The sequence below is a fragment of the Colius striatus genome, chromosome 13 (genome assembly GCF_028858725.1).
Source record: "Colius striatus isolate bColStr4 chromosome 13, bColStr4.1.hap1, whole genome shotgun sequence".
NCBI lineage: Eukaryota > Metazoa > Chordata > Aves > Coliiformes > Coliidae > Colius > Colius striatus.
In genome coordinates, this window is record NC_084771.1 from 19,593,458 (window position 1) to 19,616,444 (window position 22,987).

Sequence of the window (22,987 nt, forward strand, 5' to 3'; positions counted from 1 at the left end):
AACAAGGGCCGGGCGAGGGGAACGTCGGCGCTCTGCCGCCGATTGGTCACGGGAGCTGCCCGTCTCCGCGACGCCCCGCCCCCGCCGCCCCTGGCGGGGTGTGTGAGGCGCGGATTGGATAACGCCCCCGCCCCTCCGGCGCAGGAGACGCCCCGCCGCTCGCCATTGGCCCGCCGCCGCCGCCCGGCCGCCGGAGCCGCGCCTGCCCCGCCTCCCCCGCCGGCCCCGCGCGCCGATTGGGCCGCTGGGGACGGGCCGCCGCTCTCTATTGGCTGTGCCGCCGCCGCAGCTTGCCCGGCCGGCTCCGCCGCTGCCCCCCGCGCAGGCCCCGCGCGCCTCGGCGCCCGCGGCTCCTCCCGCCGCGCGGGGCCCCGCCCCCGCCCCGCTCCCGGCGCGCGCCCCCGCCCTCCGCGGCGTCACGTGATGTTTTCGCCGTGGCGCCGCCGAGGCAGTCTGCGTGAGGGCGAGTAGCCGGCCGCGGCGCGGGCGGCGGGAGGGCGCGCAGGCACCGGCACCGCCCGCTCCCCATGCACGGCCCGCCGCGCGGGGCTTTTCGCCGCTGACGGCGGATTCCCGCTGCCCGCTCCGTAGTCCTTCCCCGGCGCTCCGGACCTCTGCCTGGCCCCTAAGATGGCGAGTGGGATGAATGGCCCGGGCGGCGGCGGCGGCGCGGCGGCCGGGGGCGGCGAGGAGGAGCCGGGCGCCCGCCACACGGGAGGTGGAGCCGCGTCTCAGCAGGAGCCCGGCGTCCCCGGCGCGGCGGCGGGCGAGGGGGAGCCGGCGGCGGGCGACGGCGGCCGCTGCCCGTCCCCTCAGCCCCACCACCTGCTGCTGCTGCTGCGGCGCTCGCCCAGCGCCTCGCTCGGCCCGGCGCCGGAGGCCGCCGCGGGCCGCGCAGTCCCCGCGCCGGGCCGCGGCGGGCAGCCCCCCCCGGCGTGCCGCGGCCCCCCCCTGCCCGCGGCCGGCGAGGACGTGCGGAAGTGCGGATACCTGCGGAAGCAAAAGCACGGGCACAAGCGCTACTTCGTCCTGCGGACCGAGAGCCACCTGGCCCCCGCCCGGCTAGAGTACTATGACAGCGAGAAGAAGTTCAAGAGCAGCGTGCGGGCGGCAGGGGGCGGCGGGGCAGCCGCTCTCTGCTGCCCCCCGCCCAAGCGGGTCATCCCCCTTTACCAGTGCTTCACCGTCAGCCGGCGAGCAGATGCCAAGCACAAGCACATCATAGCCCTGTACACCAAGGACGAGTACTTTGCCATGCTGGCAGAGAATGAGGCGGAGCAAGAGGCTTGGTACCAGGCGATCAGTGAACTCATGAGCCAGACCAAGAGGGGCTTCCTGGAGCAGGAAGACCATGCTGATCAGCAGGTGGATGAGGATGACGAGCACTATGGGGCCACTCTGAGGCCTGGCACTGTCTTCAAGGAGGTGTGGCAGGTCAACGTTAAGCCCAAAGGGTTGGGACAAACCAAAAATCTCACTGGAGTGTATAGGTTGTGCCTCTCCAGCAAGGCCATCCACCTTGTCAAGCTGAACTCCGAAGTTCCCTCCGTCCACTTGCAGCTGATGAACATTCGCCGCTGCGGGCACTCGGAGAACTTCTTCTTCATTGAGGTGGGCAGATCGGCCTCTATTGGGCCCGGAGAGCTCTGGATGCAAGTGGATGATTCGGTGGTTGCCCAGAATATGCACGAGACTTTTCTAGAGACCATGAAAGCTCTAAAGGCCTTTGCAGAGTTCCGGCCCCGGAGCAAGAGCCAGTCTTCTGGTGGTGGCAGCGGTACCAATCCCATCTCCTTCATCACCACCAGGAGGCACTTGGGCAACCTGCCCCCCAGCCAGACAGGCTTGCAGAGAAGATCCAGAACAGAGAGTGTTGCTGGAGGGACTCCTCCGACCACCAAAAGCAGCAACTCCTATCGCTTCAGAACATCCAGCGAAGGAGAAGGAACCATGACTAGGCCTTTTAGGTCAGTGACGGGGAGTCTGATCCACCTGAATACCGCGAGGATGAATTTGGGCCGGCAAGAAGGGAGTGGGAGGTACGTCAGAGCTGCTTTCAGCTCATCTTATCACACCAGGTCTGCTTCACTGCCTGTTTCTCATTTTCCCTCCACTACAAGCCCCATCAGCGTTTCTTCCAGTAGTGGCCACGGGTCTGCTTCAGACATGTTGACCAGGCCTTCCAGCTCATCTGTTTGTGGTTCCCCAAGCGATGGGGGATTTATCTCTTCTGATGAATATGGTTCCAGCCCTGGAGATTTCAGGTACTTTCGGGTCAGAAGCAATACACCAGATTCCCTGGGGAACACACCGCCTATCAGAGAGGAGAACTGTTTGAGTGAGTACATGTCCATGAGTAAGCAACAGACAGATGAGGGCGTAAGAGAGGATTATATGGAGGCTGAGAAGTGTTTCAGGAAAAGAACTTACTCTCTAACAAAACCGAATTCTGTAGCAGTGCAGCAGAAGACAACGCAAACTACTGCTTTGCTAGATGAAGATAATGCAGGAAACCATGGACGATTCCTTTACTCTGAGACACCAAAATTGAAAGATAACCATGAGTCGGAGTACAATGACACTAACCTTGACTCCATATGTAACCAAAGTAGAAGTAAAGCTCGAGATGATGGATACATGCCAATGATGCCAGGAGTTGCATCTTCTTTATCCAGCAACAGCGATTATTTGCCAATGACTCCTAAAAGTATGTCTGTTCCAAAACAGATTAACAATTCGTGGTCACCGTCTCAGGTCGACTCGAGAGGATATATGATGATGTTTCCAAAGGCCAGCTCTTCACCCGTGCGCAGTCCTTTAACTGGATTTGTTTCTAAAGGAAGTAACGAGAAGATGGTGAACAATGAGTATATGGATATGTCACCTGGTAGTTCGGCTCCAAAGCCCCCCAGTGATTCAAATTATATTCATGCCAATTCTGTTTCCAAAGGTTTTAGTTCATATTTTTCGTTGCCCCGAAGCTTTAAGACGCTATCAGGACAGAACGATGACCACAGTGAGTATGTTCCAATGTCTTCACCTGGAAAGCTCTTATATGGACCAGAAAATGTAAAAGGAGTCAACAGTGAGGCTCTGGCTAATGGCATCTCCAAGCTGCCGGTGGTGAAAGGCTCGGACGAAGGACTTGTGCAGAACAGGGCTCCTAGGCCCACGAGGCTGCCCCTCGGTACAAGAGGGAGCAATACCATCCCCAGAATGTACGACCGTACGGTTCCACTTGAGCCAGCGAGTCCCGGGGAATACATCAACATTGATTTTAACGAGAAGGCGAGTAATACACCATACTCCTTGTCTGCAGAGGGGTCGCCGTCGTCTCTGGGCTCCAGTAGCGACCACAGACAGTCCCCACTTTCTGACTACATGAGCGTTGACTTGGATGTGCAGTCGCCGAAAGCCACGAAGGAGCTGTCCAACTCCCTGACAGATATTTCAATTTATGCAAGTTCTGGCATTCCTCAAAACCAACCGAATCCCGACTATGCCAGGCTCGCCTTTGGCACCGCCTGCGTCAGCGCCCCCGGGAGCAGGACTGATGACTACACGGAGATGACCTTCAACATGGCGGCGACACCGCCGCCGCCGTTCGCTGCCGAGTCGGATGCTGGCGTGAAGATGGACAGCCCTTCTTCCATAGTGAACAGACTCTGCATTGTTGATCAATATACTGGTAGCAGTAGCTTCTCCGTTCCTAACTCCGAACCTCCTATGGGACCGAAAGTGATTCGAGCCGATCCTCAAGGCAGGAGGAGGCACAGTTCTGAAACCTTCTCTTCCGCTGGGACTGTGACCACCTCCTCCTCTTTCTTTACTGATAGTAGCAAAAGACACAGCTCTGCCTCATTCGACAATGTTTGGTTGAAACCGGATGAAAACATTTCTGATGGTCAGGAAAGCAAGATGTCCAGAGATACCTCAACCGGGTTTCAGAATGGCTTAAACTACATCGCTCTGAATTTACGGGATGATCCCATAAGCTGTGAGGCAAATACCACAGTGCCAGGTTGCCATCTCCAGAACGGTACTTCAGGTTTGGACAGTGGAGCGTACGTAAGCATAGATTTCAGCAGATCCGATGGGCTCAAGTGTAACGCGCCGAGGAAAGGTTTGTAACTTTAAAAGCACTTCCCTTTCATGCTTGCTTAACTGGTAGGGATTGGCTTCTCTACTTAATACTAAACTGTGGTCTTTGGAGTGGGGTAAATGTTTTTTAGACTCTTCTGTGTTATTCTTGCACGACCAGTCTCGTCATAGGGCAGCATGCTAACCACTGAACAGCAGGGAAAGGGGACCTGGTCCATGGCCTGAAGGATTTATGTGGCTTTTCTAGGCAGTTAGAGGTGTTATCAAACTGCCATCTGCCTGGGCTTTTGATAAAATATTTTTTTTCTAGTATAAACATTAATCAGATTATGTGTTGAGAATTCCTGTCCTGAGGTTATAGTAGCTCTTTTCCTCTTTGTCCTTTCCTACAACTAGAGATTGCTTTCTGTGACCTTGATATTTGGTAATTTGTGTCACAGATACAGGGGGAGCTGAAAATTCCTGAATTGGGTCTAGATGTCAGAATTTGGGGCTTAGATCTGGTTCTTTCAATAAATGTAGGTGACATGCGTGTTTTAGGGTTTTTTATGTGCAAATCTGCCCACACTTCTTTAGTTGGCTCTTATGTAAACAGAACTGTTAGGGTTTTTTTTTCCCCTGAAGGTTTGGTGTGCTCTTTCTGAGCTCTGCTCTCCAAGGTAGCTTTCTGTCCTCCAGAGGAGCCATCTCCTGGTGGGGGGCTCTCGCAGCCCATGCCCTCCACCTTCACCACTTAGCAGTAGTGTCCAAGGGCTTGGCTGAGCCCCAATCCTCCCCTGCTGTGCAGAGGGATCTGCCGTTTGCGTGGCAGGTGAGGAATGCCTGGCACAGAGGAGGAACAGCCTCCTAGGGGTGTCTTCCAGGCCTGAAACTTCAGAGAGATGGCTCCTAGCTTTCAAGTGATCAGTGGTTTGACTCAGCTTAAGGTACTGCAGTTTGAGGTGTGCGTCAAAATTAAGGATGTTGAGGGGGAAGAATATGGGGAAGAGGAGGGATGCTCCAGTTTGTATGATAAGCTCTGATGGTGGGAGCAAGGGTAGTAATTAGCTGCTAGTGGTGTTCTGCGTGTCCGCTGAAGAGCAGTGCTTGTGCAAGCGCTGCGTTGCACTGTCATTTTGGAAGTATAATCTTTATTTTGGTGCTAGTGACCCCCTGAACCCCTTACAGTAATTCACACTCCCGGACAGCAAGCTGTGTTGAAAGTGATGTTTTCCTCTCTTTGCAAATGTATGTGTAGTCAATAATTGATGAGTACTAAGAGGAAATATTTAATCACTGTTGGACATTGATACTTATCTACTTCTCTGTCAACAGAGGAGCAGTACAGGGGCAGGGTGCTGCTGGCTTTTGTATTTTTAATTGCAATCTTAAACACTGAAATCATAGTTGTGTTTGTTTTGGTTTTTTTTCCAGTTTCAGTTTAAAACTTGAGTGTCTAAAGGGAGAAGGTACTGCAGGAGCTTAAAGCTGTGTAGCCTTTAATAGTGGAAGGTATAAGCCTGACTCAGCTCGCATGCCAGTCGAAGTCTGGCAGCACTGCTTGGGGCTGCTCAGAAATGTGTGGTTTGCCTCAGTGGTTTTTTTTCCTCTGCTTTGTTTTGTTGGTTGGAATCAAATTTAGAAGATGTTGAAAGTTGCCAGTCCAAGAAGAGCTTTCTTCCAAAGTTAGTCTTTCAGCACTTCAAAGATTTGCCTGCTAAGTCAAAGGCACACTGATTGCTGTAGCTGACTTCTGTTAGTAGGTTTGTTGTTATCGAAAAAAGCACCCCCAAAGACAACAGAATTCCTTCTTGATCTTATTTCCCTAATATGACTAAAATCCGTGCTAGAAAGTAAAATTTCTTAGAAAATGGAGAGGAAAAAACCCCAGAGATTCTTACCTTTCAGCTGTACTGTAAATGTTACATTTAAAAGTATTTTTTCAAGAGATAATGTACTTGGAAACTGCATTTATGTTAAACACTTTGCTTACTACTGCCACAGCAAAATATCTGCAGCCCATGCTTGGGGTCTTTCTGTTGTCTGTAACCAGTTGCAGAGGAGCAGGAGGCATGAGTACAGCTGTGAATTGAAGTTTCGTAGAAATTAAAAGTGTTACAATGAAGCAAAAGAAACTGTACATAAAAACATAGGCTTTGGCAGGAAATTAAGCATAAGAGTAGTAAGAATTTAGGTTGGTGGTTTCTGGTCCTAAGAGGGAAAACAGAATTATAAAACCCTAATCCTAAATAAGTTTTCCTGGTGTGCAGGAGGAGGGCAGGAGGCTGTGAACATTGTTTGAGGTGGCTCGTGGAGGGGTGAACAGATTCTGAAACAGTCCAGGCTAAAAGCAGCTTACCAAACCCAAATACAGTGTTTTAAATTGGTGGTGTATATCTGTTGCTTAGTAATGACTTAAAGTCCTTGATTATAAAGGTACCAGTTTTCTTTCACTTACTAAATCCAGTCTCTGAGCTCTAGCGAGCATAATTTTAGAAGTCTGTATTCTTTAAACAGCTTGTCAGTTTCTGCTGAAATAAGGCTTTTATTTTAATATTTTTAAAGTTTTTCTGCAACACAGAAAACCATTTTCATATTCCATTTTGAAGAGTGAAAATGAAGCTTCACTCTTAAACCTCTTGTATCTGAAGAGGTGTAGTGTGCCTGTGTGTAATGGATATTTTTAATACTTTTGGAGACTTTTAGCAGAACTGAGAGCTGTCTTTTCTTTCCTTCCACATCCCACTCTTTCAGTCTCTTTGCCTGAAAAATGTTCTGTGGTTAAATCCATTCTTAAGGAAAATATTTTGTAGATGCATTTACCCTTTGTTTCCCAGAGAGGAGCTATCCCATATGTGTTAAATTCTATCAGGGAGAGAACTTTCTCTCTTCTCCCTAAACTGCAGTTTTTCTGGAAGCAAAAACACTTCTCCACTTTGGATTGTTTGCTTTATTGTTTTGTTTTTGTTTGCTTAAATGGAATATTGTGTCCTCTGACTCCACTGCAGCCTCATAACTGCTGAGGGTGGCAGCGTGATTTCCAATGCATCGCTGCCCCCTCATTGTAATTCCCAAACTAGGGCTGGTTCAGGTTCACTGATGTGAATCAAACTTTTTTTTTTCCCCCTTCTCCATTCATGCTGTGGATGGAGGAGGGGGAGGGCACTGACTTGAAATGGCAAATAGGCCTGACTTGTTATTAAACTTTTGAGTTTAGTCAAAATTGGATTTATGTTGCTAATGATGATGATAAAAGGAATATAAGGTTCTGATTTTTAGTGCTTGAAGTTTAAGGAGGTCATTAGCAAATCAGTTTCATCACGCAATTGTTACACAATATTGAAGCAAGCGGTTTGCAGTGTTGATTACATGAATCTGAGTCATGAAGTTTTGTGCTAGGAGTACAGAACACTAAAGCTACTTCAAACAAGGCTTAGCTAATGTGTACCTTGTTGTTGGACCTTGTAGAAATGGAGGAGGATAATGAGAATGAGGTGGTAATAAACTGCATAATGGGTCCTGCATAATACAGGTTTCTTCAGTCTGAATTACAAATCTTAAACCTGCAAAGATACCCTGGACTCCAAAACCAAAACTGACTCTTCAGAGTAAATGTCACGTTCAGCTTAATACCAACCCACCTATTTAACACCCACTGTTTAATCTTATCTCTACCTGACATTCTAATGCTCTGCTAAAACATTATTTCAGGAGTTCTCTAAAGTGCAGGATTATAATTTAAATGTTCCTCACCTTTTTAATCTCCTCCTGTGCTGAGTGAGAGTTGTGGTGCATGTTTTGGGGAGCTGAGAGGAAGGAAAACAAGTACAGCTGTAAAGCAAAACTTGGATTCCAAGTTGTCCAGATCCTTTATGGTAACTTGCATCTTTCAGATGCAAAGTCTTGAAGAATATAATGAACAATATACACTTGGAGACATTCAGCTATTATTAATATAGTAAATTACAGTTTACAGGATACCAGGCAAATAACTGCCCCTTTTGGGTTTCAGGCTAGTGGTTTTTAAGTTTGTTTCAGACTGAGGCTCTTTTGTATTGGCAGAAACTTAAGGCACTGGCCCATTTAAAAATAACTTTAAGCAGCCTGCTGAAGCCCATGCAAAGGCTGCTGTGTGTCCTACAGCTTTGAAGTAACGCTGGGATAATTTTTCTTAAAGAAAAAAGACATCTTCCCCCAAACCGTTTCAATCTTACTGTAACAGCTGCCACTTTAACAGTTCTTAAGTGACTTACAGCTATGCTTAAAAATACCCAGGGTAACTTTCTCAAGCAGCGTATGAGCGGCTGAAGGCAGAACAGATTTTTGCTGTGCAGTGTGGGAGTTAGCTAATTATGACATATTTGACCAAGAATCAGTTGACTTTGCTTGTGCTTGGGTGAGAATATCCAAGACAAGAACGTTTCCCTGCCTCTGTGAGAGAATACTTCCTTGGAGTCAGCGCTGTAATGCTTTTGGAAGTCGGCTCCTCAGACTCTCAAATCCATAGTTGCAGCTGGCAGTGACATGTGTCATGTTTGGAAGTTGGAAACTTCCAAAACGGCTTGTAGCTGTCTCAGGGGTCAAAGCACCGCTTCAGGACATGGAGGGGCTGGAAGGAATCCAATACTGATTCAAACTGCCTTTTTTCTTAAACTCTTCTTGTGAAATCTTGAATGCATTATTACCTTTTGAGTCTTCCCTCCAGAGCTTCCCCCTTTCCCCTTCTGCCTGATGTCTGCAGGTTAGAGGAGCAGAAGGTGTGCAGGCTTTACGCGGCCTTTCCAGTGGCTGCATTCTCACCCAGGGCTGCTGGGGTGGTTGATCACTGGATTGTTCTTTGGGAATTTTGGCATATCCAGTGGCATGTTAGCAGTTAGGTGGAGCTTGTTGGGGTTTTTTTGGGTTTTTTTTCATCTGTATATGCTCTTTCATTTATGAAAGGATCTTTAATCAAGTTTTCTTCTTATTGAGTGCTGAAGGGATGGTTTATCCCATGACGTTTTGGATGGCACTAAAAAGAGCTCATAGTACCATGTTGTACCTCAGCATGTGTTTTTGTGCTCTGTCTGTGGATCTATGGTGCTCCCAAAAACCTGTTGAATGGCCTTCAGTATGTTGATTGCACTAACAAGTTTGGCAGGAAACAAAATCCACAGTTTTATTTTAAGTAGTGTTGTGATTAAATGTGGCATTCTTCAGCTCAAAGGAAAAACTGAAAGGCAGGTGAGAGTCAAGCTTTCTGGAGCCTGGGGAGGGAGGTATTATTACTGCTGTTTTGTCCTAAAAATGTAGCATTTTCTTATGACTCATCCTTAAATGGTTTGTAATGACTTTGCTGGAGAGCTGTCCTAAGGCCCACCCTGCAAATTTGCCGTTTGTTCACGTTTAACAACCATCCAGTGATCAAGTGGCATTGTTGTCTTACAGGTTCAAGCACTGACTAAGGAAAAAGGAAAAAAACATGTTCTAGTTTTAATCAAGCCCTGCATCTCTGTAAAGGTTCCTCAGCTGAGGGATGGTTATGATTTAGTTTAGAACTGATCAATAGTGATTTGGGGCATACTTGGCGGTAGCAGAAAGACAAAGGTAAATCAGCGTGACTCGTTGCTGAGTATCTTACCAAAATGATCTTGAGCATAGAAGTGTTTGGATTTGTGGAGAATTTGCTTCAGGTGTAGCATTATACCAGAGCAGCAGTGTAGTAGACAAGAGTTTTCTGTCCTGGTTGTCATGAGCTGTATCTTGAGTGGCAAAGGTCACTTCTTTCAAAACATTGCTTTCTGTTAATTTAGCTATATGATTCGAGATAGATTTTTTTCTGTTAGTTTAGCTACGTGGCTCTGTGTTGTGTGGCAGTGATTTGAGGAGTTAAATGTGAGGTCTGGTCTTTTGTAATCTTCTGAGAAGAAAGTTTTTGAAAGAGATGGCTTATACTGAAATTAATATAGTTAAGACTTGGCTCTAATTCCAAGGTGATGATACAATTTAATGTGACTCAAGAAAACTGAAAACCTAAGTCTTAAAAGGTGAGTAGTGCTTGAACACTGTAGAACACGTGCATATACTTATGTAAATAACTTACATATAATGCATATAACTTACATAAATAACAAAACCAGTTATTATTTAGGACATAAAATAGGTAAGAATAATGTCTCCTTTTTGCTAGAGCATGGAAAGCTCATAAATACGCTATCTACTCGAAGAAGGGCTTCACTTCTAGTACAACAGGGTTTTTGTGGAATGGTTCAGGATAGCAAACTCTTTTTTTCTTTTAGTATCATTTCCCATGATTTTCAGGAAAAGGTGTGCAAGAAACTTGGTAAAATTTGCTTCTAAACTTGAAGCACTAATGAATGATCCGCTCTTTGCACAGGGACTAGTGCGATTCTGTTCCCTTGCTCGTGCCAAGCCAGCTTGCTTTATTGTTCGTGACTCTTGCTGAACAGCTGAATTTGCAGTAGAACTATTTTTGATGCTGAATAGCCTGAGCCTGAATTATTTTTTTTGGGAACTAGTGCTTCTTTTCACACAGATCTGTTAGGCTACCAGGAGTTTGGACAGTTCTTTGTGACAGTGAAGCACATGCACTGTTAGATAAATTAGAACTTGTTGCATAGTAGACCAAAGAAAGTATTAATGTGAGCTACATGATACCTTTTTTCTTATATGAAAGTATTGGCATTTCTGTGACTTGTGTGCCACCTTATAGACAATTGAGCTAAAAAGGCCAAGACAAACCAGCAAAGAAAGGGTACAGAACAGAGGGTCCTCGAGTCAGGGCACCTTTGCTTTCCTGGTTTGGGTAGCCAGAGCCTGTTTGCAGCTGGGTTGGCTGAAGGCACAGAGCAGATGTAGGTAAAATTTTGATCAGTACAGATGAAGGAAGATGTTTAAGTTCTGTAAGTCTAAACCAATATGGGTTAATTGCAGTATGTATTTTATATATGTTAAGTTATTCTATTAGAAAGATTTGGAAGTTTTGTTTCAGTAGTTGAGTACAGACTTCCAGAATGTTTGTTTTGTTGTTTTTTTGCTTTAAAGTGAGACACTTTGCAAGGTATTTGCCATCTATATTTAACTCTGTGGTGGTTTTTTGAGGTGAGGCAAGTGGGTTTTTGTTTGTTTTTAGAAGATGTTTTTAATTGCAGATTGTGATGAAGAGGAAATAAGTTAGAAATGAGTTGAATTTGATCTTGAGGTCATTCAGGTGATATTACAGCAGGGAGTGTTAATGAAGGCTTGTAGCTCCAGACGTGATCTCTGCTCGCTGCAGAACCTGCCCAGGTAGGGTGGGCAGGAGGGAGGGCTCCTGGTGTGTGCCACAAATGTAAATGTGTTGGTCCCTGTCCTAAGGAGCTTACCATTTAAAAGATGAAACTGAAGAGATGGATGAAACTTAATGTGCTGGGGTGGAGAGTAAGATAAAGATCAAGGCTGCTGCCATTGGCAGAGTGAAGATAAGAGTCAGTCTCATGGAGAGATAAAAGGCTGCAAGAGAGGAAGCGGGTAGAGGCGCTTGGAAGGGTATGCACGCAGCGGGGAGCAGGGAAGGTAGTGAGCTATAAATACAGCGGTTGTAATGGTGTAAATGACTTGAAAAGGATGAGGTAAATGTCAGAACATTGGCCAGGATATTAATCTTGGTGAGAGGAATGTGGGCCAACATGTATCTCGGAGTTAGGAGCATGTCCCAGTGTTTACTTCTCCCTTTCAGATGTGAAATGTGATTATTTTTTCTCTCTTTTTTTCCTTTCTTTTTTTTTCTTTTTCTTTGCCTTTCTCTTAGTTTGCAGTTTGTCCTTTCTGTAAGCTTCCTGCAGCCATGGGCCTGAGACTGCAAGCAGGGGTGCAGGAATGCAAAGGGGAGCACAAGATCACCCTGTGCAGCATCCCTAGGTGAACATCACATGGACCTGCATCCTCTGTGAGACTGCTGCAGAAGCAGACGGGGTGACAAACTTGTCTTGATATTACAACCAATTCCTTCATGGTTTTGCAGGGGCTTTCCGGTGGCATCTCTGGATTTCAGCAATCTTCTAGTGTTGGGGAGGAGGCAGTAGTGTGGCTTAGGAGATAGTCACCTTTGGGATTTGTAAGCATCATGTCAGAGCGGTTGGAGTCCAGCCCTAGCCAGGGAGTTCTGGCTAGTGGCCGCTGTCACGGAGAGCAGCCCGTGGGAGCTGAGTGCTCAGGGACAGCTTTGGTAGGAGAAAGTAGGTTTATTTCTGTGTTGGCAGATCAGGTTGAACAGACTCTGTAGTGGTTGCAAGTGAGTCTGGAAGTGGTGGCAGCAGTGAGGTTTGATGTACTGGTGAGAGTGTGACTGAAATACTAACGTTGACATGTTCCACAAGGTAAGCACTAAACAAGAGTTGCACGCTGTTGATTAAACCTTGTCTGTGTGTAGACAGAGTTTAGCGCTGTCCTTGTGAGCTCCTGAGCTGCTCCTGGAAGCTGAAGGCCCTATCCTTGGCTCTCATGCGTGTCCTGTGATTTGAGAAGACCTTGCTTCACGCGTACACTGCAGTCTGAACCTTTCTCCTTCCTCCCCTGCATAATAAGCTGGGGCTTTGGGTATCCTGATGTTAATGCCCACTCAATAATGTGATCCTTGGAAAATGTAAAAGTGGATGTGTGCTACTGCTGTGTGTGACAGCAGACAGTGGCTGGTAGCAAAGGCTTTATTTTTATGTGTGTGCAAGCATGCATGGGCGAAAGGTCTGGCTGAGGAGGGTGTAACTCTGTGGGTATGTGCCTGCATAGTAACTTTCTGCCTTTGATAGTCATTTATGGCAGGAGAGGTGAAAGACGAAGGTGGTGCTGAATGTTTTCAAATAATGAAACATGGTTGGGAAGAGCAAAGAGATGACTTAGAACAAGTGAAATCTTATGTAGAAAGGAAGAACTTTCTGTAGGAAGAGAATGCGAGGAAAGGTGATTTGAAGGGTGGGGAGCTGCTTTGTTAGTCATGAGTGACACTGGCCTTTCTTTCAGTTTGGTTCAAGCGAGCCAAACTATTCTTATGAACACAAGACCTGTGGCTGCAAGCAGACACCACCCAGCAGAGGAAGATACTTCCCCACAAACATACCCAGCCCCTCATTTTTTAAATTGTGGGTTGGTTTTTCTTTTTCAGCTTGGGGGATTTCCTGAGGCTGATGTAGTTTGTCTGTTTTATAATCCTTTATGGATTGTTAATCCAAGCACTTTGCCAGTCTCTCTTTGATCCTGTGTGAACTCCCACAGCAGGCTGCGCTGCGCTGGTGCACAGACCTTGCTTCTTGGGACCCTGCTTCCAGCCAGTTGTATTTGGCAGCCCCCAGCTTGTGTACTGGAAGAGATAACAAACCTTATCTTTTCTCTCCACGCCATTTAGGACTCTGTAGATGCTGTATCCTCCTTTGTCGTGCACTGTCAGTCACCACATGCAGAGGGGACCTGTGGTCACACCTTTCTAAGTAGTTGTGCGCTGATCTGAAACTCTTCCAGTGACTCAAGTCCTTTTTGACTGAGGGCACCAGAACTGCTGTGCAGTATTCATGTGGTGGTTTTCTTTCCTGTTCGTTTCCCAACAGTCCTTAACACCCAGCTAAGAGCACAGGCAGGAAATATATTCTTTCTTCTTGGCACTTTAGGGCTCCCAACCGTCATCATGGGAGCAGAGTGAGCTGTAGCAGGTGGTATTGGCAGAAGCAACATGAGATTTTTAGAATGTTGCTGAAATGTACCCGTGTTTTCTGCAGTTTAGGAGGTTGGTCAGAGCATCTCACACACTCGCTGTGAGAATGCTTTGGGAAAAGCACAACTGTCTTCATTGTTCCGCAATGTGACGTTTTTAACTTCTATGTGTTTTTAAGTGGAGAGAAGTCAACTTTTAGTACTGTCTTGGTATATGGTAACAGAAAACTTTGTTTAAAAACCCCTCCCAAACCCTAAAAAACCCAACCACTTCTAGTCAAGCTGTCCTGTGCAATTGAGTTGATGTTAGGCCCCTGCCACAACTGCATGCAAGTTTCCTGATTCTAGGAATAGTATCAGTAAGAGATGAAACTGGGGAGTGTCCACTGGGCTTTCCTAGAAACAACAGTATTAACAGAGAAAAAGAAGCTGCACTTGCAAATGATAAGGATTTCTGCAAAGTGAATAAAAAGTATCTTCAAGCACGGGAGAGGTGTGTTACCTCATGGAATCACTCAGCACGAGCAGCAGCAGGATCACTTTTTGAATGAACGATTGTGGATGAAGATTATTTGTAAGAATGTATTTGCTTTCTAAACTTTAGAAATACAGCTTGAGGAGGAATCTTAATTTCCTGGGATGTGTTGTTGCAGTCGGTGTGTTTATCCAACAAGAAGTGGGTGATTGTAAGAGGCTTTTTAAAAACAAATCTTGCTCTTTTTTTGCTTGTGGAAAGTCAGTGAAGTTATAGGTACAAAGTATATTCATCAGCTCAAGGTGAGCATCATGGATTTGTTGTCGAATGAAGAAAGTAAAGAGAATCTGTGCTTAATGGGAAGCTTGGAGTTGAACTTGTTTTCCAAAATGGGGTGTTGGTCTGTGTCGGGACCTCGTTTGGGTTCTCCGGGTACAGTAACTGCCTGTGCTATGGCCACAGCCAGTGGGCCAGGGTTGCTGGTTTGTATTTTAGGCTTGGTGTCTGGTGTGCAAATGAAGAAGGAATTCTGCTTGTCTCAAATGACACCGCTGGCCTCTAGCGAGGTCTCAAGCTATGCCATTAAAATAAGAACTTGAAGAAACAGGACAATGACACAGGATAGCTACTGTGTATTTGCTAAGTTTTTTTGCAGGGGGAGAGTGTAATTAGTGGAGAATGTATTTGGGCAAATTGCTTCCCTCCCCTCACCTGCATGCCACATGGAGGCTGGATATGTAAATACATGGCAGTCCTCCTGCCCCGTCCCAGTGGTGTGAATAAATGCTGCTGGCCGGCTGTGCCGTGTCCTGAGGCAGGGATAGGATCTGGTGCTTTCCCCAACAACAGGAACATTGTGTGGCTGTGTGCACGGGAAGGTCCAGGGCCCTTCAGCTGCTTTTGATCTGCTTAAGTCAGATTAATTCCGATTTCCCCTTAACCTGAAGTTCAGGAAATGGAGAACTTCAGTAGTGTTCTCCAGAAGGCATTAAGCTGTCTTAGTCTTTGACATGGAGATTTTAATCATTTAATTATCTTAAATTAATATCTTCTGTAAGCAAAGCTTTTATTCTTTCAGGAATCAGTTGCAGAATTATGTCAGCAAAAGCCTTTCCTGTACGAACCAATATTATTTAGGGTGGATTTCTTTGAGAGAATTAGGCTGTTTGCTGTGTTCATAAAACCTTTTGGAGTGTTTTAAAGTGGCCTGACTTGTATGACCTTAATAATTCAGCTGCAGGAAATGAAGTGTAAATTGGATATATTCTCATCTGATACATTTTCAAATGGAACACACTGGGTTTGCAATCTAATGAATTAAAGCTAATCCAGTCCTCTGCCCTTAATTTTTATAAAGTCAGAAATTACTTTTGCACAGAAAACTCCTAGAGCACATTCTCAGTGTGTTCCTTAATTTTAAACAACACATCTTTGAGCAATGACACAGTGCCATCCTATTTTAAATATTTGCTCTATTAGTTTCTCTTCTGCCCTTGAGATCCTTTCTGTCTGATAGTTTCTCAGAAAGCTTTGGGCAGCTGTGTGCAGCTTTATAACCTGATCCCATGGTGTAATTTTTGAAACTTTGCTTATGTATTTTGAGAGGTCACCTGTGAATACATTTGTGAGCTTGATTTTGAGTGGAGGCTGAAGCTTTTGGATAGAATCTGCTAATGGAGCTGAAGTTGGATAAACAGAAAAGCCCAGTGTAGGGTGCTATGAAAACTCCTCAGAACAGTGCCTTTTCAGGCTGCTTCAGAAGTGTAGAGGGGTTTTTGAGTTCATGTTTTTGCTGCTTGTTTTGTTGTAATCATCAGTTATTTGGTTGACTGAGCAGATTTTCTCGGAAGAGCCTGTGACAGTCCAGGAAGAGCAGCAGCGTGTTTACACTGCGAGTGAGAGTTCTCTTCAAACCTGTCATGTCTAATCTGGCCACTGAGTTATTATTTGGTGGCATTTATGTTGTGAGAACTGCAGGAGACTGAAGGGCCACTTTGTGTGCATTATTCCTCTCTTCCCAGCAAGTTTGCATCTCCTGATTTGTTTTCCTTTCAGAAGAGTCATTTCATGCATATCTCATTATGGCTTTCTTTACTGTTCGATCACTGTTGAATCAAATACACTCATATGGTATCTGTAATGAAATGCTGATCTGGTTTTTATTGTTGGTCAGCAATTCTCATATTTGTACCATTAGCACAGAAAAAATTTGGCTGGGGACTCTTACATTATGAAGACTGAAACGAGATCATCCAGCTTCACAGAAGCTGCGTTGTTTTCTTTGAGCCCTTCATGCTCCCAAGCACCTCTGCACCTTATGACTTTCACTTGTCAAAAGATGGAGGAAGGTCAGGTGAGAGAGAAGTGTGGTGTGTGAACTCTCTTGCAGCCCCACTGAACAGACCCATATCACGTCCTAAGGCTCTTTCTGGCAGGGAGCTGCAGAGGTGGAAATCCACAAATTATCTCTGTGTTTCGGCAACACAACAGAACTTGTTCTCACATTAAACCCATTTTACAGCTCTTTGACTACTAACTTTGCTTGTGGTGCATGTGCACATGTGGCACTGTGTCCCAGCGGGTGCAGGTGCCTCTGGGTCAGCAAAGCCAGCACTCTTTTGCCAGCCAGGGGCCTGCTCGATGCTGGGGGGGCTCAGGCCGATCTTCTGGGAGGTTGTGGTGGGGGAGCCTACGGCAGCTGGAGCTCCTGCAGCTTTGTGGTTCAGAAATCAGCCTCAGGGGTTGTGAGTAGTGGAGGTTGTGGTGGGGGAGCCTACGGCAGCTGGAGCTCCTGCAGCTTTGTGGTTCAGAAATCAGCCTCAGGGGTTGTGAGTAGTGGGACTGCAGGAACTGTCCCTGGCTCTGCTGGAGACCCTGCTCACCCCTTGGGTGGGTGCCCTGTGGGCTGTCCTGGCTGCTACAGTGAGGAACAGACTCCCCTGTGCCACCCTTATGGATGCTAGTGGCTGTGGATGCTTTGTGGGAGGGATCTTCTTGGACCTTCCAAGATATCTTCCAAATCTCATCTCAGATTTCGGAAGGATGTTTTTTTTTGGTGGTCAAGCTGGCTTGTGCCTTTTCTATCTGGTACTGACGTATGTGTTCACATACGTGCGTATCTAGATATCAATTTGTATCTCTATATAAATGCTTGGTGCTTTTATCCCAAAAAAGAGTTGATAACTCAGGGCATCAGCCAGCTGTACTGCTCCAACTGCAAGATTGAAAATTTCAGCTTTAACAAGAGGATTAGAGAAGTGGTGACAACCAGCAACTCTGTGGCTGAAAGACTCAAGGCTTTATGAGACTGTTATCAGCTTGTAGGTAATAGTTATGTGAAACTCCCTATAGTTAATTTATAGTTCCCACAGTCTTGTTTTAGCTTAAAAATGAAGACGAAACATGCTGAAGTATAGTTTCTATTTTTGTGGACATGGGGGGACAAATCAGTGAGATCTTGTTTAACAGGCACAGTTTGGGGCAGGGGGGAGGCTGCAGGGAGGTCCCGACGTTACCTTTATGCTGGTATAAAACTCTCCATGTGAGCCAGAGTGTCCAGGGGATTTGGAAGCTGTAGTGAAGCTTTGTTGAAGATGCTTTCCTCTGGCATCTGACAGATTGATCTGTAAGAATTTGGTTTGGGCTCTGATGAGTTACCTCATCAGAGTGAGGGTGAGCTTGTGTTTGGATTGATTCTTGTGCTGCCTTCAGAGTTGTGCCAGTCTTGGCCAAAGAAACAAACTTAGGAGTTCAGCAGGTTTTTGTTCCTCTTAAGCTCTTCCCCTTCCTCTTTCCAGATCTTAAATGTAATTTGGCATGAGTTCATGAAAGTTTTCAGAAAGTTTTAGATATAAATGCTGAGTTCTCGCACGTGGGATTGTCTGGTTCAAACAACTGGGCCTTTGCTCTTCAAAATGTTTTGGGGATGTACTTGGAGAGATTAGAATAACTTGTCAAACAGCTTTCAGGTGTGCCTTTTGTGTAAGGCGTGGAGGAAAAGTCCTGACAAAAGCAGAGACAGTTTTTGAAGTTCCTTTTATGTGAGCTTAGAGGTCTGCAGCAAGGAGAGGATGGGGGGATGCTGGTAAGTGGTAGTTTTTACTGAATGTAAGTTTAAGGTTTAACTGTGGCACGGTTTGACTGGCATGGCTGAGGTGTGATTCACTGGGAGCTGCATATTTTCATGCTTTGGTCCTGCAACAAAATATTTTTCTAAAGGGGAAAACTATTTCAAACATAATCGCTTTGCTTGGCTTTTGTGAAAACAAAGCCATCGCTAACCACATCATGCACTGTGTGCAACAAGCAATAGCTTTTTGTAGTGATCTTATGATGTCTGAAATAATACAAATGGAGACTCTTGACTTGAGGGTGTATTTTGGCTGGCTCTCCTTGAACTGTGGAAAAGCGAGCGAGTGTACGTTTGAAATCCCTGTGTGTTTGGAAATCGAAGCGCAGCACCCTGGACCTGGGTGTGGGTTGTGTAGGGGTAACAGGGAGCTTCCCCTGAAGTCAAGGACCACTCTGTCCTTCTGTCCTTCTGCTTCCAGCCCTGCCATGGCCTTGGCTTCTGTGTGTCTGGAGCAGTTTGGTGGTTGCTGGGGCTGTCCCAGCTGCAGGGGCAGGGCAGGGCAGGGCTGCTCGCTGCAGCTCAGCTGAGCTTTGTTCTTTTTCTTTTGAAGGGACAGTATTTTTAGCTGGACGGAAATCAGACCTTCTTTAACTTAGGGTGGAGTTTGTGTTGTGCATACTTTATGATTGGTTATGTAAGTAAACATACAGGTTTGCATTATTATACATAATGCTTGCTGCTGCTTTAGGTGGTTCCATTTTCTTCAGCATATTCTTTAGAGGCACTGAAGCACTGTGCTTGGTTTAGCAATGAGATTTAACTGATTTGGTTATGACCCTGCAGAAGGACACAGGCAGAATTAAGCTCCAGACCCCCTCCTTTCATTGCAGAGGGCCGTGCTGCCATGGCTGGGCTCTCTAATGAAGCCTTCCCCACATTGCAGGGCTCAGTGTGAGAGCTGTCCCACAGAAGCCAGAGAGCTTGTCTTGTGTGGCTTTGAGGGGGAAGGGCAGACAACCTTTCTACGTCAGATGTTTTTGGAAGACTGGATGTCTTGTGCTAGCTGTTATTTCTTAGCAAGAGCAGCCTGCTGTTTCCTTCTGCCCTGTAACACTGGGAAACAGATCCTGCAGATGTACCTTGGAGCTTGCAGAGGCACCCAAAGCCACCTGATGGGCCCTCTGTCTTGGTGAGGACAGCGTCAGGACTGGGGGACAGCATAACCCCAATGACTTGCCTGATAGTTCTCCTCCAGACTGAAAATCAGTGCTCACACTGGCTCTGTTGGGAGGGGGTTTGTAGTGAGCTGCAAAGTGACCGTTTGTATGTTCCTCAGTTAGTGCCCACAACCCCCCAGAAGGTGCTCCCGTCCCCATCATCGCTGTCCCATGTCGGGAACCTTTCCAGTCTCTCTCTCGGCAGTGTGCATGGTTGATGGCAGAGCTGCCCTTCTGCTTTGCAGCCATCCTCTCTCGTTTCCATTTCTGCTTTGTCACCTGACTGTGTCGTTTCCCCCCTTATTTTAGTGAGCACTTTGTACGTTGCTGTTTGCAGTCAGCGCTGGTTTGTGCTGGCCGGTGGCTGCCGTAGCCCTGTGCTGCTGTACTGTGTGGCGTCCTTCAGTGAGGCGTTCTTGCAAAGGGAAAACTGTACTGGGAAATGTTTCTTCTTCTAACTAAATTAGGCTTTTTTCCTGAAAAGTTGAGGGCAGGGCACGTGGCTGTCGTGACTTGCCACTGCTTGTTCGGAGCTGGAGCTGCAGGGAGGGTTTATATTGCAGTTGTGTACCTGCCGTGGATGGGAGCGTTTGTCACAGCCGTAATTGCAGTGGGGTGAGCAGAGCTGCTCTCCGCTCGCCCCGTTTCTGAGGATGGTGTCATTGGGTGGTGCCTCCTCCCTCTGTGAGAGGCTCATGCTCTGCCTTCAGCAGCTGTCGCTCCTGCAGTGGGTAGGACCAGGGATTTTCACTAGAAAACACTTTTTTTTTCCCAATATAACTTGCATTTAAAATGTCACTGACTTTCCCCCTCTTGCTTTCCAGACTGACTGCATTGCCATGGAAACCATTGTTGGAAGAGAAGACTTCTGCTGGTAACTCCAGAAACTGTGTGGTGCTTTTGGAAGCAAAGCTCAGCTCCAGCCGGCTACTTTCATTTCCACCAGCACAGACATGGACACACACATCCTTTTAATTGATTTTTTGTTTTCATAAACATCAGCTCTCTACAGTTGAATTAATTTGAATTGAGATTGTTTTTCATAGCTGTGCTTTGGTGGTGGAATTTGGTCTTTCATGTCATATCTATTCGGGAGGCAGTGTGAATGCTTAGTAGGAGATCCCTGTGTGCCCCTTTCCTCCTCCTGCCTCTCCCATTAACTTTAATTTATATTCTGAGCAGTCAAAGCTGGTTCCTGATTGTTTGTTTAACGTGGGGTTTGCTTTTCTGGCACAATAACAAGTGGTTAGCTTAAAACATGTGTTGTTTAGAAATATTTTGGCAGTTGAGGGGTTTTTTTTCAGGTGGCTGGGCAGAAGGAGGGAGAGGTGCACATGAGCTGGAGGGGTGAGCCCGTGGCAGGACGGCTCTGAGGAGGGAGGAGAGACCTCTTCTGCCTTTTCCTTCTTTTTTGTTTTGTTGTTTTTTTAAAGGTTTTGCTTTTATGGTACAAGAGGTATTTCTTGATCATAGGCTAGAGTACTTTAAATCAAATGTCTGTCAGAGCTTAAACTGAACTTCTTTTGCTCAGAATGTTGGTATGTACAAAGTAGGATTAATGGGCTGGTTGTCTTGTAGATTGTTTTTGTTCTTACCCTCCAGATCCTTGTTTATAAATACGACTGGTGTGAAATGAGGTTTTTGTTCATGGTTCAGAGAAGTGCAGAGTCGTACCCAGCGTTTGTGACTCCTGCATTCTACTTGTCAGCTGTAGCTTTTTAAAGGGAAACCACCCTGATTGATCTTACTTGCAACCAAAGTCCTGGTTTTAATTTGGGACTATTTTTGTTCTTTCTTCATGGCATAATGGGGAAAAAAAGTAAAATGTTGGCTCATCGATTGTCTTTATCCCACTTCACAGAAATGTGAACAATGACTATTTGGCATTTTTAAAGCAAGCCCTGATTTTTCCACAATTGAAGTGCTTCACTCTTGTACTGAATTGTTTTTTTGGTTGAGGTGAGTTTAGGTTTGTAACACTGTGGTGAACTTCAGGAGCATGACTCTGGTCGTTGGTACATGCGACGCAGGCTAAAAGGCACTGACGCTTGGGAAGGTGTTTCAAAGTGGTACACAAATCCTCATGCTGTACTGCACCACACAGCTGGTAAATCCTCTCCAGCGTATATTGTACAACGCTTTGGCCGGGCCGCCTCACCTCCACCCTCCAACTCGCCGGTACAGTCTGTATAACAAAGGAGCCACCTCAGGCCGTCTGGTGACGTGTACCCAAATCTAGTTTGGGGTAGTATTAGAACGTACACGTCACTAAAGCACCAAGATCCTTTGTTTGTGACAACACGGTACCAATCAGTTTACGCCGTGTCCAGTGACAGGAGAAACTGTTGCTACAGCATTTAAAAGCACAGACCCTGGTTTTGAATCTGGAAGAGACAGTTGGTACAGTTCCTTCTTGCTGCTAAACACCCACTAATGAAAAGTACGACCACTCTTACAGACCACGATACTGTCTCGCCATGCAGCTTCTGTTTGGGCTCGTGGATGGCTCATGCAATAGCAGACAGCTTTTTATAGAGCTTTACATCTTTTCTAAGAAATGAGAATTGGGACTAAGAGCTTTCTAAACACTCGATGGGAAGGGAAAAGGTGGTTTTAAAGAAATTTGTTACATACTGATTTCATATTAGATCCCGGAGGCTGCCATTGTACAATATACAGCACTGATTTAATAAATGCTGAATAAAGAAGTGAATGGGTAACCTCAAGTGTAGTGGTACAAATACTAATAGGTACGGCATAATAAATATGCAATCTTTTTGAATCTCTTAGTTTACAGCAACTAATTTATTCAGTATTGTGCTGGAAGAACATTTTCAGATGATGTAAAACATATCACTATATATACTACCTTCCAGCTACCCGTTTATGCTGCTGTATAGTACAAAAATACCAATGATAGAACAATGTTTGTCCTGTAAATTTAATTTGATATTGGACAGTTCTTGTCTGTACAAACTAAAACATATATGGTTGAAACTGTTCATTATATTTGCTATTTCTGCTTCACAGATCTGTTTTAAAGTTGAGCTGATTGATCTGGCTTTGTCTTCCATTGTAAATATTGTTCTGTTGTTTTCTTTGTAAAACACATCGCGTTTGCGGATTTGGGAGACTGGCTTGAAGCTCTGTATAGTGTTTATATTTATCTGACTTGGCTTTCCCTAGAGCTACTTGCAGTAAATACGTGTTCATGTAGCTCTGTGTCTGAGTTTTATTTTTAAACAAACTTCTGGGTTTGCTTTCTGCCAGAAGTGCATTTCTTCCTGCTGTGGCTGCTTTCATCTTCAAGTGGTTTTGTCACCCCGTGTCCCTGAGGATCTGGAGGAGCTTTTAGCGTATTTCAGGGGAGTGAGTCCCACTCTGTACAATTTTCTCTGCCACTTAGTGCAAAAGGAGGTAACACACAGCAAAACACCCAGATGTTTTCTTTGTTGTAGATTC

At 45.9% G+C, this 22,987-nt stretch overlaps 1 protein-coding gene across 1 annotated transcript; it reads left to right on the plus strand.

Annotated features, from left to right (window-relative positions):
- Positions 1 to 451: 451 nt before the first annotated feature.
- On the plus strand, positions 452 to 22,741 carry IRS4 (insulin receptor substrate 4). The gene is made up of 2 exons (XM_010196952.2): positions 452 to 4,123; positions 20,350 to 22,741. Exons 1-2 carry the CDS (start codon positions 631 to 633, stop codon positions 20,352 to 20,354), a joined length of 3,498 nt encoding a protein of 1,165 aa, XP_010195254.2. The 5' UTR covers positions 452 to 630; the 3' UTR covers positions 20,355 to 22,741.
- The last annotated feature ends 246 nt before the right edge of the window (positions 22,742 to 22,987 follow it).

Coding starts and splice junctions, on each gene's coding strand:
- IRS4 (XM_010196952.2), top strand. CDS start 631: ATGGCGAGTGGGATGAATGGCCCGGGCGGCGGCGGCGGCGCGGCGGCC.